At 39.0% G+C, this 12158-nt stretch overlaps 1 protein-coding gene and 5 non-coding genes across 6 annotated transcripts; 4 read left to right on the top strand and 2 right to left on the bottom strand.

Annotated features, from left to right (window-relative positions):
• The first annotated feature begins 1052 nt into the window (after nucleotides 1-1052).
• On the top strand, nucleotides 1053-1125 carry Trnak-cuu (transfer RNA lysine (anticodon CUU)). Its single transcript has one exon. It is a non-coding gene; the product is annotated as a tRNA-Lys (tRNA).
• A 2953-nt stretch (nucleotides 1126-4078) lies between these two features.
• On the bottom strand, nucleotides 4079-4152 carry Trnai-aau (transfer RNA isoleucine (anticodon AAU)). Its single transcript has one exon. It is a non-coding gene; the product is annotated as a tRNA-Ile (tRNA).
• A 2727-nt stretch (nucleotides 4153-6879) lies between these two features.
• Nucleotides 6880-6952, top strand: Trnar-acg (transfer RNA arginine (anticodon ACG)). The gene has a single exon. It is a non-coding gene; the product is annotated as a tRNA-Arg (tRNA).
• A 488-nt stretch (nucleotides 6953-7440) lies between these two features.
• Trnak-cuu (transfer RNA lysine (anticodon CUU)) lies at nucleotides 7441-7513 on the bottom strand. Its single transcript has one exon. It is a non-coding gene; the product is annotated as a tRNA-Lys (tRNA).
• A 99-nt stretch (nucleotides 7514-7612) lies between these two features.
• Nucleotides 7613-7685, top strand: Trnar-acg (transfer RNA arginine (anticodon ACG)). The gene has a single exon. It is a non-coding gene; the product is annotated as a tRNA-Arg (tRNA).
• Nucleotides 7686-9433: 1748 nt separating this feature from the next.
• LOC108029758 (probable cytochrome P450 6w1) lies at nucleotides 9434-11263 on the top strand. The gene is made up of 2 exons (XM_017102258.3): nucleotides 9434-9921; nucleotides 10105-11263. Exons 1-2 carry the CDS (start codon nucleotides 9460-9462, stop codon nucleotides 11170-11172), a joined length of 1530 nt encoding a protein of 509 aa, XP_016957747.1. The 5' UTR covers nucleotides 9434-9459; the 3' UTR covers nucleotides 11173-11263.
• Nucleotides 11264-12158: the final 895 nt, after the last annotated feature.

Below are 12158 nucleotides of genomic sequence, written 5' to 3' on the forward strand. Positions count from 1 at the left end.
TGGAAATAATATTTTTTAATTAGTTCTGAATTTCGAATCAAATTCTATCATGTCATAGGATCAATCGGAAAAAATTAATAATATGAAAAAAAAATTATAGCTTTGGGGCTTTTTGTCATATTATCTTATAATATTGAATATATAATTTGTTATATTTTTAAGAATTTCGAATTCAATTTAATAAAAATTACTCTAACATATAGATGTCAAAAAAATCACTGAAGTTAGCAACAATCCTTAAAAATTATACATGTGTTACTAAAGTTGATTATTTCTTATAGCTGCAAGGGTATAGGAACTTCGGCTTGCCGAAGTTATGTTCCTTTCTTGTTTCATATTAATTTCCCACTAATTTCCCGTTTGTTCCTATGACAGCTTCATGACATAGTCGTCCGATTTTGATAAAATTTAATTCAAAATTCAGAAATAATTTAAAAATGTAATTTCCAAGCTAAAAAACACCGAAGATATAATTTTTGCACATTATTTTACCACTAATTTTTCGATCGTTACTATGGCAGCTATATGATATAGTCGTCCGATTCTGATAAAATTTAATTCGAAAGTCAGAACTAATTAAAAAATGTAATTTCCAAGCTTTGAAGGTTTTATGTTAAAAAACACCGAAGATATAATTTTTTAATTGGTCCCCGATAGTTCCTATGGGAGCTATAAGATATACTACCTGCAATAGAAAGAAGACTTTTAGGAAAGTTTTAGCCCGATAGTTTAAAAACTGAGAGACTAGTTTTCGTAGAAACGGACAGACCGACGGACATGGCTAAATCGACCTGTCTAGTTACGCTGATCAATAATATATATACTTTATGGGATGGGAAACGTTTCCTTCACTGCGTTGCAAACTTCTGACTGAAATCATTATACCCTCTGCAAGGGCATACGAAAGTGATACAATTGATCCTAATATATACCCTCTGCGGGTGTATAATAATGAGGCGAAGCTATAATAAAATCTGTTGTGGCTGCCACGTTTATAAAAATTCCGGTATGCTTAAGATAAATTTCATTTTTTCGGCGGAATCGTCTACATTGCCCGGCTAGCTCAGTCGGTAGAGCATGAGACTCTTAATCTCAGGGTCGTGGGTTCGAGCCCCACGTTGGGCGAAAATTTAATTTTTTTTACAAAATTTGCCTACACGTACACTAGTTGGCCGTATTTTGACGAATCAAAAGTTAAATATATTAATAATTTGAACTTACTTTACATATAAATGCCTTTTGAATGATACAATACTTTTCTTAACCCTGTCAGTACTTCCTGAAAACGACAAATTTGTGTGAAAATATATTTTTTTTACTTTTTTCCTCGTCTTAAAAAAACAATATTAGTAACTGCCAAAAAAATATTTCAAAAATATTGCTTATGATTTTATACCCATTACTCGTAGAGTAAAAGGAAAGTACGCAACAGGTAGAAGGAAGCGTTTCCGACCCCATAATGTATATATATTCTTGATCAGGATCAATAGCCGAGTCGATCTAGCCAAGTCCGTCTGTCTGTCTGTCCGTATGAACGCTGGGATCTCGCAAACTATAAGAGCTAGGACATGCAGACTTGACATGCATTTTCCTGGGCTTCCTGCGCAGAATGGTGCCACGCCCACTCTAACGCCCACAATCCGCGAAAATCTGTAGCGCCTACAGGTAATATTATAGGATAAAAATTTTAACTGAATTGTGTTTCACGCCCACTCTAACGCCCACAAACAAGTTAAAAGCTTAAGTCTGTCTGCCTCCCACATAGCATCTACTGAAAAAGCCGGTAGGTGGCGCCCTAAAATATAGCTTTGCTGGATATAATCTCTATTTCCCATTTGCTCCCTTAAGCTGAGTAACGGGCTTCTGATAGTCGAGGCACTTGACTATAGCGTTCTTCCATGTTTTAGGGTGACAATGTCGGAAAAAATTTTTATGAAAAAAAGAAAAATATGCATCAAATGCGCATTTTCAAAAAATCATAAAAAATTTAAGCAAATTTCATCTAAAGGGTGCTAAGGAATGTACACACTTTTAATTACCTAATACCTCTGTGGTACAAAAGTGGACCATTATTTATGGCTTCGATGGCATGAAAACCATATTTACTTAAAATACCCAATTTTAAATCTGTTAAAAAAAAGAGTCCTTTACGCAAAATCCTCTAAGGACCCTAAAATTAAAAAACTTTGTTTTTTCACTTTTTATACCCAGAGGGTATAATGATTTCAGTCAGAAGTTTGCAACGCAGTGAAGGAAATGTTTCCGACCCCATAAAGCATATATATTCTTGATCAGCGTCACTAGACGAGTCGATCTAGCCATGTCCGTCTGTCCGCCCGTCTGTCCGTTTCTACGCAAACTAGTCTCTCAGTTTTGAAGCTATCGGACTGAAACTTTCCTAAAAGTCTCCTTTCTATTGCAGTTAGTATATAAGTCGGGACCCGCCGTATCAGACACCTATATCTTATAGCTCTTATAGAAACTATCGGGAAAAAAATTTAAAAACAAGAAAGCCGAAGTTTGTATACCTTTGCAGTTATAAGAAATATTCAACTTCAGTAAAACCATGTAAAATTTATAAGGATTGTTGCTGACTTCAGTGATATTAAAAATAAATTATTTCATTATTGTTATTAGACCATTTTTTGACATCTATATGTTAGAGTAGTCCGATTTTTATTTAATTGAATTCGAAATTCTTAAAAATGTTTAATGTATAACATTTTTTAATTAGTTCTGAATTTCGAATTACATTTTATCAAAATCGGACGACTATATCATATAGCTGCCATATGAACGATCGGAAAATGAGTGTTAAAATTATATGAATAAATTATATATTCGGTTCTTTTTAACATAAAACCTTCTAAGCTTGGAAATAGCATTTTTTAATTAGGTCTGAATTTCGAATTAAATTTTATCAAAATTGGACGACTATATCATATAGCTGTCATAGGAACGATCGGAAAATTAGTGGGAAAATAATATATAAGAAATTATAGCTTTGCTCCTTTTTGACATATAACCTTCTTAGCTTGGAAATAACATTTTTTAATTAGTTCTGTATTTTGAATTAAATTTTATTAAAATTGGACGACTATATCACATAGCCGTCATAGGAACAATCGGGAAATAACTGGGAAAGTAATATGAAAAAATTATTTACTAAAGTTGCTTATTTTTTATAACTGCAAGGGTATACAAACTTTGGCTTGCCGAAGTTAACTTCCTTTCTTGTTTTTTTTAGAAAACAAACTTTTTTTCAAGAACACTTTTTTTTAAATAAAAATAAAAAAAATAAATTTAAAATTATTGCTCCTTTGTTTGTGGGCTTGTATGAATACTTTTTTGCCTTTAACGGGCTTATAATTTGAAGCTTGAGATAGAAAACTCTTGTTTTAAGACCTTTAAAAAAAAACCAGCAAGAAAAATTTTTTTTTTTTAATTTTTTAGTTCCTTAATAACTAACAATTTAATTTGCTATTCTCGCTTCCCATGCTAAAACTTACTTATATAACAAATCCACACCGAAAGTCAAATGGTGCAAAGTTTTTTTCGGAAATCGAACTATCACTTGCATAAATGTGAAACTTTTTAATCTCTCTCTGTCTCATAATTAAGCTGTTACAGTGTTGTCTTGAATTTTTCAAAAGCAAAAATAGTTTAGTAAGCTGTGTTACTTACAATTGTTGATTTTAAAGCTAAAACGCTATAATTCTATTTTATTGATTTTTTTATCTAAAACAATAAAGATTACACGTTGCGAAAAGAATCGATGTGAAAAATGTGAAGTTTACATCGGAATTCTATCCCCTACATCTAAGATGAGTACTAAGATCCTAGGAACCACTGCCCAAAATGGACATTACTGAAGGTTCCTCGGCTAACTAAAGATTAGAAAATGTTATCTACATTTTCTTTCGTTAAGCTGTCTCAACACGTTTTTCTGTTTATACATATTTACTCTTTGCCACAATGGAGCGAGCAGATTTTAAAGGCTCTGTAAGAAATAAATAATAACAAATAAGAAATAATAATAAAATAAAATAAATTAAAAAATAAAAGAAAAATAAACTGCTGGCCCATGAGGGGATCGAACCCGCGACCTTCGCGTTATTAGCACGACGCTCTAACCAGCTGAGCTAATGGGCCTTTTGTCAAATTCCCTAGAAAATGTTTAATTCTGGGAGGCTCACGGTAGATTTATTAGTTTAGTGCACTTTGATTCGATCCCCTACTTCTGGAGTTATCGCTAAACTTAAGGGAACAAGAGCCATCGTTAAGAACGGAAGCTTTTTCAAAGCCGAAAAACGCATCAATGAAACGCCTACGAAAAGTCCGAGAGCCAATAAGGTGAGAAAGTAAGGCAGAGGGAAATATAGAGAAGAATGTGTGCCGCACAGATACAAAATAAAGCGATATAAGGGCTCTGTTATGAAACGAGCAGACGCAATAAGTTCTCTGTGGTGTAGGTTAGGGTGAGCAGCTCCCCCACTCGCGCACACAGGGAACAGGCAGCGGGGCAGGGGGCAGCTTCAATAGGCCTTCCCGTCGGGCAACTTGCAATTGTCGAAGAATGAGCGTAGAAACAGGCAGACGGCGCAAAAGGCTGCACGAGATGGCAAGCTAAATTCGTTGCAGAACTGCAACGCAGAAGCAGAGGCTGAGGAGGCCTGGCGAGGTGGAGGACGGACAGGCATTCAGTCTGATGTCAGGGGCATGAAGTTGTAATGAAAATGAAATTGCAGGCGGCCCACAGACAGACGGGATATTTATATAGACTGCATCGGTGTGAGCGCCGTGGCGTACACATATTTAGGTTCTGGTGTCTTGTGCAACTGCATTCTAGTTGGCTGTTCTAAGATATGTATCTGCGAGATGCATTTCAGGCAGGCGAAGCGTGCGTCGAAAACTCTGCCTCAGTACCTGAACCATTTTCGCTTTCAACGAATGTCCGTTGAAGAGTCTTATGGCGAAGCTGCAACCTGAAATGGACGGCGATGCCTCTGAGCCTGCCAGACTTGTTTTTCATATCTCACTTTGCTGCTTAATGTGGCCAAATAGTCTAAACAATAACTATATCAGAAAAGCATAAACGCGCAAAGTAATCTAAGGACAAATTTAAAGCATATTGCCAACGAAACTATTTATTGAAAACCACGTTTGACCCGCTACTTGTCATCAACGGAATCATCTTATTTTTAGTCGATCACAACTTTGCATGTGGTGAACAGGCGTTAAATAACATGAGAAAATCAGGGCTAAACGCCTCGACTATCATATACCCGTTACTTAGCCAAAGAGATTAGAAGGATCAGAGAGCCATATACCACAGATTTCAATATATAGTTTTAGGCGTAATGGGAATGTGTGGGCGTCAGAGTGGGCGTAGCAAACGTTGCTTAGGTCAAACGATTTGTATTGACAAGAGAAGTACACTCAAGTTAATATTGTTCAAGAATGAAAACTGTGGGCGCCTCTTTTTTGGCGGTTTGTGGGCTTGTGGGCGTGGTGCTGCGCTGCTTACGAAGTAAGGAATCTCAACCTGAGACCTGAACCCTCTAGCTCTAGCACTAGCGCGGAGAGACGTGGCTAGGTCGACTCGACTAGTGACGCATATAGAGGCTTTGCCGCCGTTGCGGTCGGCTATGCCGGTCGTCGACTGCATGAAGACTTGTGCCAGTGCCGAATTGTGCAACTGCAGGGCACACAGGTCTGGCACGGACTTGGTGCTCATCCTGTTTCCACGAAAGGCTTCGATGCTAACCTGCATTAACAGAAACGCTGAGCTCCACAAACAGAAACACCGATTTGGAGGGGAGAGAGTAAAATATATGGAAAGAGCCCCGCAAGCGAACTCAAGACACACACAGGCGAGTGTAAGTGGCTACGGGGAATGGCAGCTAGGCAAACCGTAACAACAACAACGCAGCGGGCAATTATAGCCGAAGCAGACGATGAAAACAGAAAGATGCAAAATGCAAAAAGAGTAGCGCCCCAGAGCGAGAACATCGGAAACGCCAGAGATGCAAAACATCGGACTTTTTGTTGATTCACGGCCTTTAACCTGACTTACCCGAGCTGAACACAAAGTCTCTTCACTTCTGCCACCCTGCGTTTGCGACTTTTCATTGCACACTCACAGAACACACCCACGCACCAGTACGCTGGTCCGCGATTTTAGCGCTATTGCAGTAGCAGTCTTTTGTCAAGGTTTTGGACAGCCCCACGACTGGCCTCAAACACCTTCCCGAACTCCAAAACTCGCACTCTGCGCCTGCAGACTGTCTTCAACTGATTGCCATCAATAGCGATTTCCGCACTCGGGGACTGCACACTCCGAAAGTCAGCGACGGACTGAGACCCACTGATTTTCTCCCCCACTGTATTCGCTTGGCTCGCTGCTGACGCTGCGCTGGCTCGCTGCACGCTTCCGTTTCGCAGAGGGGCGGAGTTGCATTCTTTTGGATGCGTTTCGCTCCGAGTGCGAAAGCTAGCCAACTGCTCTACAGAGTGGATATGTGTAAACATTCAATTTTAGGGTAAACCATTTTCGGATGGAAAACAATAATTTAAGCTTACTTTTTTAAATTGCTGGGAAATACTTTTTCTGAATACATACAAGTGGCTATGGTAAGATTTCAATACAATAAAAAAAAAACATACAATATACGTCTAGCGATATAGAAACACAAACAAGTAGTACTGAAAAAACCCTTTGTGTAGAGAAATATTATTGCGGTCTTCAAAAAACTGTTTAAATCAGAAGGAACAAGCAAAGCGATTCACTGCTTGCGACGAAATGTCGGTAAAGTAGTGAAGGAGTGCTTGAAAGCTTCTCACTTTCTTCTTTGAAACTTTGATGCTAGGTTGGCATGCGGTCCTGTGGCGCAATGGATAACGCGTCTGACTACGGATCAGAAGATTCCAGGTTCGACTCCTGGCAGGATCGATTGTTTTTTTCTTATCTCAGCTAGATTTTAATTAACAAGCGTACAAACTTCATCGTAACGATTCTTAATAAAGGTGGGTTAGGCAAACAATAAAGACACGACAATTTGGACCATTTTTTTGAAGTGGCTATGTAGCGCAATGGAGAACGCCACTGATCAAAAGATTGTAGAGCCAGAATCAACTGTAGTTGTCCTATCGGGCTCGTTTTGACATGAAGTTTCTTCTTGATAGCTTTAAAGCCTATTTTGCGTAGAAGCAGACAGACAGACTAGACTGAAAGCACAGTTCGACTCCTCTACGAATGCTGATCAGAACATTTATACTGAAGGAGGACGGTAACAAATTCTTTACTATGTTGCAAACTTCTTACTGAAGCTATAATTCCTTTTGCACAACAAACGCATGAAAATTTTCGAAAATAGTAAATCTCAACTTACTTGCTCTATTCGTTGATGCTATTTAATTAAAATAAAAAAAACTTGGTGCCGCCCAACGTGGGGCTCGAACCCACGACCCTGAGATTAAGAGTCTCATGCTCTACCGACTGAGCTAGCCGGGCTGTTAACAAGCGTTCGACATTTTCCTATTTCAGCTAGTGGCTTTCCTCAGTAGGTTATTGCGATGATATTAAAGGCTTTTTAGTCACGGTCTTAACAAGGGTCCTGTGGCGCAATGGATAACGCGTCTGACTACGGATCAGAAGATTCCAGGTTCGACTCCTGGCAGGATCGAAACTGTATCACTTTTTATTTGCATTTTTTGTCGCCTTGTCCCCTTTTACACGGTATTATAATTTTGGTCAGAAGTTTGTAATGCTCAAACAGGGTTTTCTGTCGATTAAAAGGTATTTTGTTTATTGGGTAAACGAGTAAAGAGTTTTTTATACCCGTTACTCGTAGAGTAAAAGGGTATACTAGATTCGTCGGAAAGTATGTAACAGGTAGAAGGAAGCGTTTCCGACCCCATAAAGTATATATATTCTTGATCAGGATTACTAGTCTAGTCGATCTAGCCATGTCCGTCTGTCCGTTCGTTTCTACGCAAACTAGTCTCTCAGTTCTAAAGCTATCGGGCTGAAACTTTCCCAAAAATCTTCTTTCTGTTGCAGGAAGTATATAGGTCGGAACCAGCCGGATCGGACAACTATATTTTATAGCTCCCATCGGAACTATCGGGGAAAAAATTAAAAAACATGAAAGGAAGTTAGCTTCGGCAAGCCGAAGTTTGTAAAGAAAATCAATAATTTTATTAAATTGAATTCGCAATTCTTAAAAATATAAAAATGTATATTCCCAATATTATAAGATTATATGTCAAAAAGCCCCAAATCTATAATTTGTTTCATATTATTTCCCACCAATTTTCGGATCGTTCCTATGACAGCTTTATAATATAGTCGACCGATTTTGAAAAAATGTCAATCGAAATTCTAAACATATGATATAGTCGACCGATTTTTAAAAAATTTAATCTAAACCGGGTTTTAGGGCTATGATCGTAAGTGGGCGGTAGACTGGGCTGAAAAAACTTGCGCTGCTCAAGAATTTCTAGAATCTCTAAGTATACGGACGGACAGACAGTCGGTCATGGCTAGATCCACTCATCTAGTGATGCAAATAATATATATATATCAAGAATATATATACTTTATGAAGTCAAAGACGCTTCCATCAATCTGATACATACTTTTCCTCAAAAACAATATACCCTTTTACTCGAGGAGTAACAAGTATAAAAAGTATATTTTTGATAACACAGACTAGCAAAAACATTCAAGTCAGTTCGTTCGGATTCCGGTAGAACTAGTCAGGGGTTTCCTGAACATGTGTCGTAGTCTAACAGCACACGCTGACTCGTTCAAACAAAATCTTTATTCGCATTCACTGTTCATTCAACTTTTTGCATTGTCATGAAACCTAAGCGAAATAGAGTCTGCTATTTTCGCCTAGTCAAACATTGAATGGCGTTTTAAATACCCTTATCATGGGTTGGGAGTGTATACACTTAAAAAAGATGGAGTTATCTATTAGGAAAAAAAATTAGAAAATATTCCAGAAAATTTTTTTTTTTGAAATTTGTGGTGTTTTGAATGAAGTTTACGATCCTATTTAACAAGGTAACAATGTGTTTAAACTAAAATTAATTTAGAGAAAATGTGGATACTCCGAAAGGTTGGCGAAGCCTTTTCTGAAGTGAATCTCACATTTAAGGGTGTTATTCAAACTTTTCTTAAATTATTGGAACAATGTTGTTGAGCTATGACTTACAATAAGTTATTGAAAAGCCCGTTTAAACAAAATTTTTGTGTTTGTATAATTTTCGCATTTTTTTTTAAGTGTTAGGGATTTGGAGCGCTTTTGCGATAGGCATTAACAAGCATCTACGCTCTGCCTTTAGCCTATAATATAGACCAGCTGTTCCCGGCGGAAAAGCTTTGGCGATCGTTAAAAGCACTCCACATAGAGGCGAGTTCAATAGTGGCTCCCTGGATTCGAAGCTTCCAACATGTCAATTGAGCTACTGCTCCTTCTCGCCACACTGACGATCGTTTTTTACATCTGGCAGAGACGGGTCTTTTCCTTTTGGAAGCGTCATGGGGTTAAATACATTAGTCCACTGCCTCTTCTGGGCTGCACCCGAGAATTTCTTACCGCACGAGTTCCGTTTTTCGAGCAGATCCAAAAGTTCCACGAAGCCCCTGGCTTTGAAACTGAACCTTTCGTAGGCGTGTACATGGCCTACCGGCCGGCTCTAGTTATTCGCGATCTAGACCTAATCAAAACTGTGATGATTAAGAAGTTTCAATACTTCAACAATCGCGTGCTGCAGACAGACCCGCACAACGACGCCCTTGGCTTTAACAACCTCTTTTTTGCTCGCAGTCCTGCGTGGAGAGAGCTGCGCACTAGGATCTCTCCTGTGTTTACCACGGGCAAGATTAAGCAAATGTATCCTCTGATGGTGAAGGTGAGTGTCAAAAGCAAATATATTTAATCAAGCCAGTAATATTACGATTTCTATAAAACACGAGTAATACCAGGATTTTTAAAAGGCCTCGGCCAAGAATTGGTTTTCTTTTAAAATTAAAACCTGTATTTAAAAGTGCACACTGGCAACTATTTCCGAAATAAAACAGTATTCTTCTAATAGATTGGAAAGAATCTGGAAGACAGTGTGGAACGCCTGGGTAGCGGCTCCAAAGTTCAGGTGAAGGACCTGTGCGCGCGCTTCACCACCGACCTAATAGCCACCATAGCCTTCGGCCTGGAGGCCAACGCTCTGCAGAACGCAGAGAGCGAGTTCTTCTACCACAACAAGGCTATCTTTACGATGACGTTAGCTAGGGCCATCGATTTTGCCATAATATTCATGCTGCCAGCCTTGGCGTCTCTGGCGCGCGTGAAACTCTTTTCCAAGGAAACCACGAAGTTTATCCGTAGCAGCATCAGCTACGTACTGGCGGAACGCGAGAGGACCGGTCAAAAGCGAAATGATCTTGTCGATATCCTCTTGGCTCTAAAGAGGGAGGCTGCCGCGAATCCGGAGATGTCACAAACGGCAATCGATCTAGATTACCTGGTGGCCCAGGCGGCCATTTTTCAAACAGCCGGCTTTGAAACTAGCTCCTCCACAATGACGCTAACACTTTTCGAGCTGGCCAGGAACGTGGCTTTGCAGGAGCGCCTCCGGCAGGAAATCGCCGACTTTTTCGGAGACGAGGATCATGTCAGCTACGAGCGCATTCAGGAGATGCCCTACCTCTCTCAGGTCGTCAACGAAACACTGCGCAAGTATCCGATCGTGGGCTACATTGAACGAGAATGCTCCCAGCCTGCGGAAGGCGAACGGTTCACACTTGAACCTTTTCACAACATGGAGCTGCCGCACGGAATGTCTATCTACATGTCGACTCTTGCCCTCCATCGGGATCCCCAATACTGGCCAGAGCCGGATACGTTCGATCCGGAGCGCTTTAATCCGGCGAACCGCGATAACCTTAACATGGACGCCTACATGCCCTTCGGCATAGGTCCGCGCAACTGCATCGGTATGCGATTGGGTTTGCTGCAGTCAAAACTGGGGCTTGTCCACCTATTGCGTAACCACCAGGTCCACACGTGCGACCAGACCGTTAAGAAGATTGAGTGGGCTGCTACTAGCCCGGTAATAGCCTCCAAGCTCGACATTGTCCTTCAACTGGAAAAGGTTGTGGATTAGTTGGCCCTTAGACAAAATTGAAAAACTACGGAGGTCAATTGTAAATATTTTATTGTAATTAAAGAAACTGCAAAATAATGAGGAATCACTATACAGTCTTGTCTTAAAACTCTTTAGGAAGAGAACTTAGGATACCACTCATAAAAATTGTACTTTAAAATTGACCTAAAAACAACAAAACAAGCGTATTTGTATGTCAGAAGTTTGCAACGCAGTGAAGGAGGCGTTTCCCATAATATATACTCTTGATCAGTATTACTAGAGGAGTCGATCTAGCCATGTTGGTCTGTCCGACCTTCTGGCTGTCCGTTTCTACGCAAACTTGTCTCTCACTTTTAAAGGTATCGGGGTGAAACTTTCCCAAAACTTTTCTTGCAGGTGGTAAAGAAGTCAGAACCAGCCGGATTAGACAACTACATCTTATAGCACCCATAGGAATGATCGGAAAGAAAAATGTTTAAAGATGATATCTTTTGTGTTTTTTAACACTCTTGGTAATACAATTATTTAATTGGTTTTGTATTTTGAATTAAATTACAATCGGACGACTAAATCATATAGCTGCCATAGGAACGATCGGAAAATGGGTGAAGAAATAATATACAAAATTTTATCTTTGGTGTTTTTTAACATATAACCTCCTACGCATGGAAATAACATTTTTTAATTAGTTAATATTTCCGGGCATATTCTATATTTTGGGGCAAATCACACTTCATTTTTAAAGCTTTTCAAATTACCAAGAAAATAAGAAAGTGTCATTCAGTTTAAGAAATATCGCAATAATAAATATTTAATTTTCCACACTTTTAAAATATTAATTTTATCAAAACCAGACGACTATAGACCAGACTATCATATAGCTGTAATAGGAACGATCGGAAAATTGGTGGGAAAATAATATGAAACAAATTTCGAATTAAATTTAATAACAATTGGACGACTCTAACATTTAGTTATCAAAGAAACGGTCAGATCAATACTGA

Source organism: Drosophila biarmipes, chromosome 2R (genome assembly GCF_025231255.1).
Source record: "Drosophila biarmipes strain raj3 chromosome 2R, RU_DBia_V1.1, whole genome shotgun sequence".
In the NCBI taxonomy this organism is placed as follows: domain Eukaryota; kingdom Metazoa; phylum Arthropoda; class Insecta; order Diptera; family Drosophilidae; genus Drosophila; species Drosophila biarmipes.